Source organism: Osmia lignaria, chromosome 11 (assembly GCF_051020975.1).
Source record: "Osmia lignaria lignaria isolate PbOS001 chromosome 11, iyOsmLign1, whole genome shotgun sequence".
Classification (NCBI taxonomy): domain Eukaryota; kingdom Metazoa; phylum Arthropoda; class Insecta; order Hymenoptera; family Megachilidae; genus Osmia; species Osmia lignaria.
Genome location: NC_135042.1, coordinates 10799524 through 10812237, shown reverse-complemented (window position 1 = coordinate 10812237; position 12714 = coordinate 10799524). Strand labels below are relative to the sequence as shown.

The following is a 12714-nucleotide window of genomic DNA, read 5'->3' as shown; positions in this document are numbered from 1 at the left end:
TGAAGAAAGCAAACAAAAAGTGGACATTTAACACAGCTTTTCTCTACGTAAGTTTTGAGTGAATAATTTTTATGAAAATCTGGCAAGGCCTTCGATGTAAACCTTCATTTAGTTTAGTTTGTGATTGATATGATGATGGAACAGGAAAATACTTAAAAAATCTTCGAAATATGAAAATTGCGTTTTACTGTACACAGACATGCAAACTATGTTTTAAGTAGAAAATTCTACACTACATTTTTATGTTAAATACATAAGAGATCCATTTTGTACATTATTAACCTTCGTTTCTCATGAACGATTCCCTCAACAGAGTAAAGTAAGAGAACGTGGAACTTGCAAGCTGCAAACATAAATATTAGTCTTGCAGCCTAAATAATTGAAGCAAGTGTTAAGTGGAAATAGAAAATCTTACATACCCCAGTAAAGGTCTCTAAGGAGACAGGAAAAAATCCACCAGCAGTCAGACGACAAGGTTTTAATGACCTGGTCATAATCATTTTCACATCCGATCGGAGCGATCTGCCGATTTTATCCATTGGCAAAGTATTCCACGATCCGAAATATATCGCTGTAATAATATTTGTGCTTTCTTCCATCAAACCGTGGCAAGTGTACGTGAATATCATTAAGTGGATAAAGCTACCCAATACGTGGAACACGAAAAGCAAACGTCTTGAAGTACAGGTGTCTGACTAAAAATACATAATATAATGCAAGGTTATTACTTTGAAAGGATTTGTATCAAGTGTAAAACGTTAATAATCCTTGAAGAAGTACGTTTTGGTATTCATACCAAAATTATTTCATAGCAATCGAAACCCATTAACAGACTGAAAATGACCATATGAAATAAAACTGTGTACGAGAACACGTATTCGAGCTTCTCGCAGAATTGAATAAGCGATTGATGCTGTTGAATACATTTCTTCAAAGCTGCAGAGCATTGAGCACTGTATCTGACTGTATCTGTGGCTTTAACATCGGAATTCCAGAAATGCAACATTTTATATTGCATGATGCGAAACTGACAGATCACGTGTATATTCAGAACGCACAAGAAGACGACTGGGCAAATATACGCAATGAACATTATGGTCACAACAATCGCCTGAATGAAGAATAATTTCCTAAATCATAAGCTAAAATAACACAGTAATAGGGTGTTTCCCTTAAAGGCCAGCTGGACCGTACTTCCAATATAAGTACCCCCTCTGATTTATTAAGCCCAACGTTTGCTGCAATACATTCGTCGAAAAACTGTAAAATGTTACGTTTCATTTTACATCGATTTACTCACAAAGGATGGGTGTGTTCAGGTAACTGAATAACACGAATACTGGAATGATAAATACAAAGTAGATAAGAAATTTGCAAAGCCCTTGACACCTTATGTAAACTTCCGATGTAACAGTTCTATCGAAAAATATAGGGCCAATTATTCTTCTTCGCGATATCGCACACCATACCCCGATTTTTTGAGAATGTAGTGGGGTACTAAATATTTCATGCGGATTTTCTATCGCCCACCTCCGAGTATTTTGGGAATTCGTGTAAGTACCCGCTCAAGTGAAACCACGCTTCATCTGTGAACCACGTAAGGTGCAAAATATGTGGTTGGTCCTCGATAACATTTATCCGTTATACACATTTGCACCCACATAGCCACCTTACCTGCAGGGGACACCACCCGTCGAGGTATCGACGACAGAAAAAGGTCTTGGGACACTTCATGCTATTGTGGCGACACTTCCTTTGAGTCCACTAGCGAGAGGATCACCCTGCATTTAGACCTTTTTTTCTCTTCCTTCTCCGAATGCCTTTTTAACGGAGAGGATGGCCAAGCGCAGGAGAGTATTGGTTAAACGTCGAGAGAATCAGCATCGAAATAAACCAAGAGTGCAGAACGGAGTTGATTGAGTCAATTTTATTCTCTACTTTTTCTACAAAATACATATTTTCTATGTCATCTGTAGGTAAATGAACATTTTTATAGCGGTATTTTTACCAACGTTCTGGATGAATAATATGTAAATTACTGAATCATTCGTACCTGGCATAACGAAGGTGATACAAAAGTTTATATATATATTTTTTTAAACGAAAATTGAAATTTACTGTACCAAGAAGGTGAATAATAGTTCGAAGTAAGGTGATTCGGATGCAGGCCGATCAACCCGTACCACTACTAGAAGTACTCTCTTTGATCTACAATATTTCTTCCAATATTTGCTACATAACATACAAACAACGACTTGTGTTAAGCAATACTCGTCTTTATGTAAATGTATACCTACATTTACTGCACCTAGAAACGATACGGGAAGGATCGAACTGTTAATTAGGCAGGTGTTCGAAAACAATACCTGTTATTGTCGTACACATCAAGTGCAGACGTTCTTGCCTGATCAGTACTTCGTAACGCATCAAACTGTCCAGTCTAAAAACCAATCGCGCACCAAAGGTGATTAGGTGACGGCAAAGTGCAAGCATAAACTGACACAAAGAAAGCTGGTTATTTATTATTTTCCTCTACCTGGGTAGAAAAAGAAAATTTTTCGTACTCCTTGTAATATCCACATTATATGTATATTTTACTGTACATAAAAAGTGGAGAACATATATTGTGTATAACAGCTTTAGTACATTAAAAAATATTCTTAAATTATTTTCCTTCACTTTTATATATTTCTAGCGTCGCTATTAATACATATTATTCTGTTTCATATACTATTCGTCCTCGGTTCTGATTAAAGACTCCCTCATCAGGGTAAAATACGAAAATGTAGAACTTAAAAGCTGTGAACAGAAAGTTCCAATTTTGTTAATTCTGTGGTATATACTTAGTACCATTCACAAAGGTAAATAGAGGAATGTTGACAAGTTTCCTACCGTGGTAAAAGTCTCCAAAGACACGGGAAAAAATCCACCAGCAGTCAGATAGCACGGTTTCAACGATCTTATCATAATTAATCTTATATCCGATCGTAACGATCTGCCAGCTTTGTACATTGGCAAAGTGCTCCATGAACCAGAATATATCGTTCTACTAACGTTGGTGCTTTCTTCCATCATAAAGTGACAAGTGTACGTAAAGATAAAAAGGTGAATTAGACTGCCAATTACGTGGAATATGAAAATCAGACGCATCGATAGATTTGTGTCTGCCTATACATACAATATCCGACAATATATTTCTATAGCGTCAGCAATAACAAATTACCGTAAAGCTTAAAAGTAAACCATAAAGGACGTTCATACATATTTGATAGTACCCCATCCTCTTCTAAAGACGAACGTTCATTATTGAAAGCCTTGTAAAGCTTAATACGTACCACGAATATTTCATAGCAGTCCAAACCCATTAACATGCTTAAAAATGCCATGTGCACCAAAATCGACATGGTATACACTTGTTCCAGCTTCACGCAGAACTCAATAACCAACTGATGATGTTGTATACACTTCTTGAGAGCTGCATAACAATGATCGGTGTATATGAATGCAGTCATTTCTTTGCCTTCAACGTTCCAGAAATTTAACATTCTGTGTTGTAGTATACGAAATTGACCCATCACGTGCAAATTAAAGACGCATAAAAACACATCAGGGCAAACGTACGCAACGCCAATTAAGAATATGTCTATCACCTGAACGAATACTTTATTAAATCAATGGTATAGTAGTCGCAGAAACATGGAGTGATCGATAAGTGTTTAAGCCTATACAGATAGATTAAAAGAATCCGCATCAATGGGAATTCTTCCCAGCGTGCCTTATTACCACTACAAAAAAAAACCAATTTGTTCGCCATTTAAAAGAACACACCATTGGAAATTTTTTCCGATTAGTTGAAATTTTTAATGTTGGCCACTTATCTTTAACATTTTAATGTTTGACGTGTTAAATGGAAACGAAGAATGTGTTAATTTACAAATTAATTAGATTAACGATCACGCTATATTTCTACGAGAACTATAATCATACGTATTTGTTTTAAAAGGAAAATTAACATTACCTGGAAAGTAAACATTAGTTCGTAATATGGTGTCTCAGATAATGGCAAGTCGAGCCACATCTTGAATGGAAGTACCCTGTCCGATTTATTTCGTCCAAGGTTTTCTGAAATACGAACCAGGAGCGACTTATATATGTATATTTTTTTATAGTTACAACCACAATAGTTACTAATCAAAAAATTGAGAACACATCTGGAAGTAGATCAAAGTATCATTCTTATATTACGGTCATATTTAATTTAATTCACTTACCAATAATAGGCGTGATCACATATCCGGCCAAAGTAACTGGCTGAACAGCGAATGCGAAAAATATTAACCGTGTGCAATATTTTACAGATATGGAAAAGATCAGTTGTTCCTCGTAATTGTAATTATCATGCCAGAAGTGTCGTTGCGCATAGGAAAAAGCGTCTGCTAATTTAGCTCTATTAAAATTTAGGATCAGCATCTTAATTATTGTCATAGAGATACACAACGTGTTCAGTATCACGAACATAGTTTGCTGAAAACGCAATACATTCGTTGATGAACAAATTTTTCATTGAATACTGCAACAAAAGCAGCTTCACAGATTTTTTATCAACAGAATTTTAAAATAACTGTTTAAAAAGTTATCACTTTTTTTCTAATGACTCAAGCAAGCTCACTGACACTTACAGTTGCATTGCCCCAGATGTGGAAAATATCGACCACATTCAGGTATAGCCCAAACACAAGTGCGAAGGCCATGTACGATATGGATATCTTCCTTTGCCATTCTTCACTCACATTTCGCGGTAGCCATATTCCTGTGTACTTTGTTATATATATCGCTGAAGCAATGGAAAAATCCGTGTACGATCTGGTGTCCATGGTGGTCGTCGATGAACTGACTCATTGCCTTTCGATGTACAGCGTAACTGTTGCAGCAACATCAACGACTTCACAAAGATATTCAGTGACATGACACCACTGTAATTAACAGGTCACGTGCATAATCTGGTATATAAATTTTTCTCTATAGGTAGAGAAATCACGATAGATAGGGATGCGTTCATAGGAATGACAGCAGACAGATCGAACCATGAATTGTGTAAGATCGTTAGAACCCTTTTATTATCGTGGCACGTATTACGACCAGCCGCTTAAACGTACGTTAATCGAATTCTTCCCACGATCACGACCACCTACTTAAGTATACGATAAGATGCGTTCTCACGGACATCTCACCTTGTCAATCATCAGCACCTTCTCCACCACCAGCGACATTATAAAAGACCTTACCGGACATAAGCAGAGTCAGTCGAGATCATATTATTAAAATAAAGTGCTAAACCTTTAAAAGTGCTATTGATTTAAAAACCTGTGAACTTTCTACGTGACACACGCTTCGAATGCAGGAAATCCTTCCCAAATTTGATCATTAGTTTGCAAAGTACAATAGTAAAGTGTGCAGCTACAAAGATAATTGTGCAATAACGATGTATATTTGTTAGATTCAATTCGCTAAGTGTACCGAATGTACAATAAACAAGTGTTTATGTAAACTGTTAGCACAAGCCGTGGTGGTTGAAGCTACGACAAGGTGTGATGTTCAAACTTGAGCGGTGGATAACAAGATATACTTGCTCAAAATATTTCGGCGTATATTAGTTGTTTTTTAAATACAAGTAGTAGGAAGATCAAGGCTTTTATACAAATTTCGACCTTCAGGATGCGCGACCATTATTCTTTGATATCACAGCAGGAGAAAAAGTATTTCATGCTATTCATATCGAGCATACTATATTTTGCTGTACACAGAAATGCAAAATGCACATTAATCACGACATTTTTTACACGTTGAAAATTATTCACATATTATCTTTCGACAGATTTGTATGTTTCTTACATCGCATTTAATGCATATTAAGTTATTTCTTATATTACTCTCCATCGGGTCTCGTGAACGATTGCCTCATCAAAGTAAAATAAGAGAATGTAGAACTTAAAAGCTATAAACAAAAAATTCCAATTTTGTTATTTCAATTAGTGTGCCTGTAAAGCTGAATAGAGGGATTTATACAAAAATAAGTTACCGAAGTAAAAGTTCCCAAAGTCAGAGGGAAAAATCCGGCAGCAGTCAGATAGCACGGTTTTAATGATCTAATCATAATGAATTTCATAGCCGATCGAAATGATCTGCCATCTTTATTCATTGGCAATGTGCTCCAAGATCCTAAATACATCGAGGTAATAACATTCGTGCTTTCCTCCATCATAAAATTGCTAGTATACGTAAGCATAAACAGCTGACCCAGGCTTCCAACTCCGTGAAACAAGAAAATGATACGCATAGAAGCACTCGTATTTGCCTGTGTACACATTCAACAGTATATTTGACTATTAATAACAATAACAAGTTTCTGTTAAGCTTAAAAGCAATCCATAAACAACGTCCGTAAATTTTCGCTATTTTAATACCACACCATTTCCCTGTAAAGACGGACGTCCTTTATGAAGCGTTCCTTAAAACTCACTACTTTAAAACAAAATAACCTTAATCTAGTAAGTACTCATTTCTATGTATTAAAGTAAAGCTTGGTTATAACGATCTTATTCTAAATAATTGCAATCATTCGACGTAATATTGCACTGAAGACAAAAAAGTAATAAATTAGAACACGTAGTACGGGTGGTACGACAGGTTTTGATTTTAATTCTCACACAAGACATGCCTCGTTCATTATCGAAGATCATTAGTGATAAAAAGCCTTGCCCTCAGATTTCGTTCCACCCCAACTGCATGTTCATAACAACTTACGTCACAGTGTATCTTACCACAAACGGTAGTTCTCACTGTCAACGTATTAACTTTTCAAATTTTGTATTTTTTGAAATTGTGCTGCATTGTGCTACATTTGTACCGTATTGTGACGTAAAACGCAACTCTGTTAGTCAAAGAGTACTCAAGAAAATTAAAAAATAAAGAAATTTTTTATAGCCCCGCACTTTTCGAATTTTGAGTTTTTCTTTTTTGTGCCGTATTGTGTTATGTTTGTGCTGAATTGTGCCGCAAACGAGAGATCGATAACATCAATAACAATTAAGAAAATAAATAAACACAAAATTATACTAGCCCCGCACTTTTGCCGAAACAAACTTTCTTTTTTGAAATAATTTGTGATAACTTGTGGTACGTTGTGCCGTCGATAGAAACTTGGGTAAAAGTTCCGAAGCCGTACCCACATTATAGTATAATGTTAACGGCGCGTCTATTCACTATTCCATCATATTGTCGAACAAATGGGCACCCCCATCCCATAAAATATAACATACCTTAACCTATTTTATTCTTGAAGTACATCGGAAATGTAGAAAATAATATTGAAATAATAAAAAAATTTTTTTTTCATTTATCTTTGACAATATGATGGAACGACACATCAACATATTTTTAAAGAAATTTGATATATCTCGAAAACTACGCAGCTGATAAAAAAATGTTATAGAACATAAATAGTTGGAAATTTAATTTTTTACTAAAAAGGTCCGTTTAACATTTTGTTATATCTCGCACAGTTTCTGAGATATTTGAAAATTTACCTCAAAACAAGGGGCCACAGTTTTTTCTATATCTTTATAATGTGGGTACGGTAAAAATGTTGAATTTTTAGAAATACAAAATTTAATATTCGTATAACTTACGAACGGCGACAGATAATCGAATTCTGCAAATTGTGCTGAATTGTGCTACTTACAGTCTGCGAGATACATGCGTTAAAAGTTGATATTAGCTAAAGGGTGGATATTAGCTTAACAAAAAAGGATGGTGTGATTAAATAATTTGAGATTTTCGAATTTTCTTTGATTGTACCGGATTGTGCTAGACCAGCGCAACAACTTTTTCTAATGACAAAATTTCGTCAGATCGCCAGATTACGCAGCACTTCAAATCGACGGCACATCGTAGCACAAGTTATCACAAATTATTTCAAAAAAAAAGTTTGTTTCGGCAAAAGTGCGGGGGCTAGTATAATTTTGTTTTTATTTATTTTCTTAATTGTTATTGATGTTATTAATCTCTCGTTTGCGGCAAAATTCAACACAAACATAGCACAATACGGCACAAAAAAGAACAACTCAAAATTCGAAAAATGCGGGGCTAACTTCACACGCGTTATCAAACATATTTGTTTCAACCCCTAGGAAACTGAAATGTCATGAAGCGTGCTGATGCACATATATTTATAAATACATACCACGACTATTTCGTAGGAATCGAAACACAGCAACAGACTTAAAACTGCCATGTGCGTAAAGATCGACATGGTGTATACTTGTTCGAGCTTCATGCAGAACTCAATAAGCAACTGATGGTGTTGTATACACTTCTTCAGAGCTGTATAACAATGATCGGTGTACATGATTGCGTCCATCTTTTTGCCTTCAACGTTCCAGAAATTTAACATTCTGTGTTGTAGTATACGAAACTGACCCATCACGTGCAGATTAAACAGGCATAAAAACATTTCAGGGCAAACGTATGCGGCGCCAATTAAGTTTACGCAAATCACCTGAATCAATACTATATTTAATCAATGATATAGTAGCCGCAGAAACATAGGGTGATCATTGAATATGAAAGCCTAATCATACAAAAGAATCAGTATTTACATTTACATTTACATTTAATAGAAGTAGTTTTTCTCTGCTATAAAAAGTACACTTTCGGTAACATTTTCAGATTTTGTTGAATTTTTCATGATTGCCACCGATGGTAAACGAAATATGTGTCAATAGACAAATCAATTAAATTAACGAGATCACGCTATATTTCTACGATAACTATAATCATACGTATTTGTTTTAAAAGGAAAATTAACATTACCTGAAAAGTAAACATTAGTTCGTAATACGGTGTCTCAGATAATGGCCAGTCGACCCACATCTTGAATGGAAGTACCCTGTCCGATTTATTTCGTCCAAGGTTTTCTGAAATACGAACCAGGAGCGACTGATACTTTTTTTATAATTGCAGTCACAGTAAACACTTATTAAAAAATGAAAAACGCATCGGGAATAATGGTAAAGTTTAATTCTCGGATTAGGATGATGTTTGGTTTAATTCACTTACCAATAAGAGGTGTGATCGTGTATCCGGATAAAGCAAGTTGAAGAGAACCGATTGCGAAGATCACATACCGTATACAGTATTTCACAGATATGAAAAAGATAAGTCGTTCCTCGGGAGTATACCTGCGATGCCAGAAGTGCCGTTGCGCGTAGAAAAGGGCGTCTACGAAACCAGCTCTTTTAGAGTTTAGGATGATCATCTTAACTGTTGTCATACTGATACACGTCGTGTTGAGTATCAGAAACGTACAGTGCTGGAAACTCAATACATTCGCTGATCAGAAAAATTTCCATTGAATACCAAAAAAAAACAGCGTCATATGTTTTTAATCACTGCAACTTTGAGATACCTATTTAAAAAGTTATCATTTGGTACAGTGTCAAATTCTTCCTAACGACTCAATCAAGCTCACTGACGTGGTCACTTACGGTTGCATCGCCCCATGAGTGGTAAATATCTACTGTGTTCACGTATATCCCATACAGAAGTGCGAAGGCCGTATACGCCATTGATATTTTCCTTTGCAGTTCTTCTGCCGCATTTCGTGGCACCCATATCCCTGTGTACTTTGTTATATATGTCGCGAAAGCGATGGAAAAGTCCGTATACGATCTGGTGTCCATGGTGGTTGCCGGAAAACTAACATCTTGGCCTCTGATGTACAGCGTAGCTGTTGCAATAACATCAAAGACGTCAGAAAGATATTCAGTGACATGACACCACTGTAATTTACAGGGCATGTTGATTATCTGGTACAAAGATTTTTCTCTTCTTATGTGCACCCTCAGTCATGAAACATGGAGTTGGGTTCATAGGAACGATGATGGACAGATCGAACCCTGAATTATGCAAGGGTCGACAGTACTTTGTCACTGTGGCCGTATGTCACGTGGGAGGTAACAATGTACATATTACATATCTGTAAAATCTGGGCACGATTGCCTTGTCAGTTAAGTATCAGCAAAGGAGCAAGTAACATCTCCAGTGATATATCAATGCCTTTTGTAGTAAATCTTCAATATATTGAGCCCAAAAAATGAGTAAAGAAAAGTTTATAAATTTCGATAGTGATAGTGGCAATGAATGTTTTGAAAACAATTCTCAAAGTGATTTTGATTCTAGTCATGAGACGAGCAGTCACATCTTATTACATCCTAAGAGAAGAAAAGTTATAACTATAAAATATTCAAGTGAAGAAGAAAATGATAACTCAGACGATGATTGGATTAAAATCGAGAGTGATGATGATGATAGGATTCTCCCTAATAGGATTCCTTTTACAAATATCAACCGCCAAATTTTTGGAAATTCAGCCTATAGATTATTTCAAAAAATTTTTCACTGACGAACTCATAACAGAAATTATAAGGCAAAAATAAATTTTTGGCATATTTCTGGAAAATTTTTCACATATTTCCTGAAATCAACTGCCACCTAATGAGAATCATGTATAAAAAGCTAACGTCCGATAAGGGTTAAAGATAATTCTGCAAGGAAGTTGTTCGTTTGTAAAGTTCAGTTTGCGAGGTGTACGAAATGGGAAATGGGATTTATATTAATTTTTAACACGAGGTGAGGTATAGTTGAAGCGACGATAAGGTGTGAAGTTCAAGTTGGAGATAAGGAAAATAGGACATACAGTAAAGACTCAATAAGTGTTCGAAAGGATCTACCATATAGACTCGGTACAAGTAAAACGCTCGGGACCGGACTTTTGCTTATAACGTGTAGTTCCATCATGCCCCCTGTGGCTCGGGGAGTTTAGAATACGGCCACGGTATCCCCTGCCTGTCGTAATTAGAGAGAGTGCGAACGCGAACGCGAAGATTATAAAAGAATAAACGGACGTGGTTATCAACTTAGGAGTTTCTTTTTACCTACCTTGTGGCAAATCGTGAGATTGCGACATAAGTGTGACTGGTCGGTATTGTACGCGTCTACTAAGTTGAGACTCGAGGTGTGAAACGCTCCGCCTAATCCTCACCACGAACCCTTGTCTAGTAGTAGTAGTAGTAGTAGTTTCTACTAGTAGTTGTAACCTAGAGAGCGAATAGCGAGAATGCGTGTGGGTCAACTGTATAAGTGTGCGTGTCTAAGTCTGACCCATCTAGCTCCGACCAATCAGACCCAATTCCTTAGGAGTCTCAACTTAGCAGACGCGTACAGTACGTGTTGTTCAGGTAGCCCTGAAGAATTTTTACATGAATGTAACATAGTTTCATAAGAAGGGTAATATTGAAATGTGTAAACGCGTTTTTTTCTTAATACCATTATGATTCCTAATACAATTTTCAATCATTTGGGAGTGTAGCTGAAGAAATATACAATATTTAACCAATTCCCTTGGCCTCTTAAGATCGAGAAAAGCAGGATCCGCTATGCTTATCCGGCTAGACCCTTTTGAACAATGTTTTGAGGCAGGTCATATGCGTTCTGTCAGCACGTTTCCCCTTCTTAAGGAAAGGTCCTCCAAGTCGGGGTGTTATAAAGAAGACGGTCAGTACAACTCAGATCAATTTCCTACGCTTTGTGTGTCGTGCAGTATTAGCTATTTGCTGTTTGTTGGATTTTGATTATTCAAAAAGAGCGAAAGTAAATAAAGTGATTATTATTTCGTTGTTATTATTTTTTAATATATTTTCATTACTTTCTGAAAATCTTTCATAGAATATTGATTCTTTTAATAATTTAGATTCCATTTCTGTTTATAATGTTTCCAATCTTGATTTCTGTATAATTGAACATGTACAAATTCTTATTTTAGCTGCTGCTGAAACGGCAAACCTTGCCGATAGTAAAAGGACAACGGAGGTGTCAATCCAAAATTGGTTAAGAAGAGCTTTCGATAGAAAAAATGTAATTGCGAAGCAATTTTGAATGAATACTTCGTATATTTTGAATAAAATATTATTATACTAAAAACGATTGTATTTTAATTAAACAGCATTTATAAAACATCTGTATGGTACAGTAAAAGCTGGATATATGCAACAAAAGTTTGGCTGGATATATGCAACGTCTAGGTCCCAATGTTTGTTGCATATATCCAGCTTTTACTGTATATGTAAGATATTTTTAGGGCGTTTGTAAGACATCTTTAAAACGTCTGTAAAGCATCTGTCGGATATCGGTACGACATCTTTAAGACATCCCGTTTTCTAACATAGGATGTTAACAGGACGTATTTCAGGCATTCGCAGGACTTTTCAGATATTCGTAAGATATCCTCAATATCTGGAACAGATATCTTTAAGATGCTTTAACGATGTTTCTGTGCTATCTGGGAAGAGGCGACTAAAAGGGGTCACACAAACACATACACACACGTACACGCGTACACGCGTACGCACGCACACACGCGCGCACACACACACACACCGATTCAGGCGAAAAAAATAAAAATATGGATCGAGTGTAAGATTTAAGAGTATGGACAAGTATTAGTAGTGAAATGTAAAAATGCGCGGGGTTTGGGGTTGGCAGGACTGTCAGCCCATCCCCGAAGGCGCGTGGTTGATAGCGTTCATTGGGCAACATGGAGACAGAAAAGTCTCCGAAAATGCCATCCTTTGGGCGAAATTCGTGGTATGGTATGGT

At 36.2% G+C, this 12714-nt stretch overlaps 3 protein-coding genes across 3 annotated transcripts; all 3 read right to left on the bottom strand.

The window, feature by feature from the left end:
• Positions 1-187: 187 nt before the first annotated feature.
• On the bottom strand, positions 188-1557 carry LOC117603706 (odorant receptor 10-like). Its single transcript, XM_034323110.2, has 3 exons — positions 797-1557; positions 420-695; positions 188-343 (listed from the first exon to the last, which is right to left on the bottom strand). Exons 1-3 carry the CDS (start codon positions 1091-1093, stop codon positions 278-280), a joined length of 639 nt encoding a protein of 212 aa, XP_034179001.2. The 5' UTR covers positions 1094-1557; the 3' UTR covers positions 188-277.
• Positions 1558-2002: 445 nt separating this feature from the next.
• Positions 2003-5417, bottom strand: LOC117604009 (odorant receptor 10-like). The gene is made up of 6 exons (XM_034323677.2): positions 4680-5417; positions 4272-4524; positions 4019-4122; positions 3336-3650; positions 2893-3168; positions 2003-2799 (listed from the first exon to the last, which is right to left on the bottom strand). The coding sequence occupies exons 1-6, from the start codon at positions 4872-4874 to the stop codon at positions 2731-2733; spliced, it is 1212 nt and encodes a 403-aa protein (XP_034179568.2). The 5' UTR covers positions 4875-5417; the 3' UTR covers positions 2003-2730.
• A 202-nt stretch (positions 5418-5619) lies between these two features.
• On the bottom strand, positions 5620-11514 carry LOC117604008 (odorant receptor 10-like). The gene is made up of 6 exons (XM_034323676.2): positions 9546-11514; positions 9118-9370; positions 8872-8975; positions 8243-8557; positions 6080-6355; positions 5620-5995 (listed from the first exon to the last, which is right to left on the bottom strand). The coding sequence occupies exons 1-6, from the start codon at positions 9855-9857 to the stop codon at positions 5927-5929; spliced, it is 1329 nt and encodes a 442-aa protein (XP_034179567.2). The 5' UTR covers positions 9858-11514; the 3' UTR covers positions 5620-5926.
• Positions 11515-12714: the final 1200 nt, after the last annotated feature.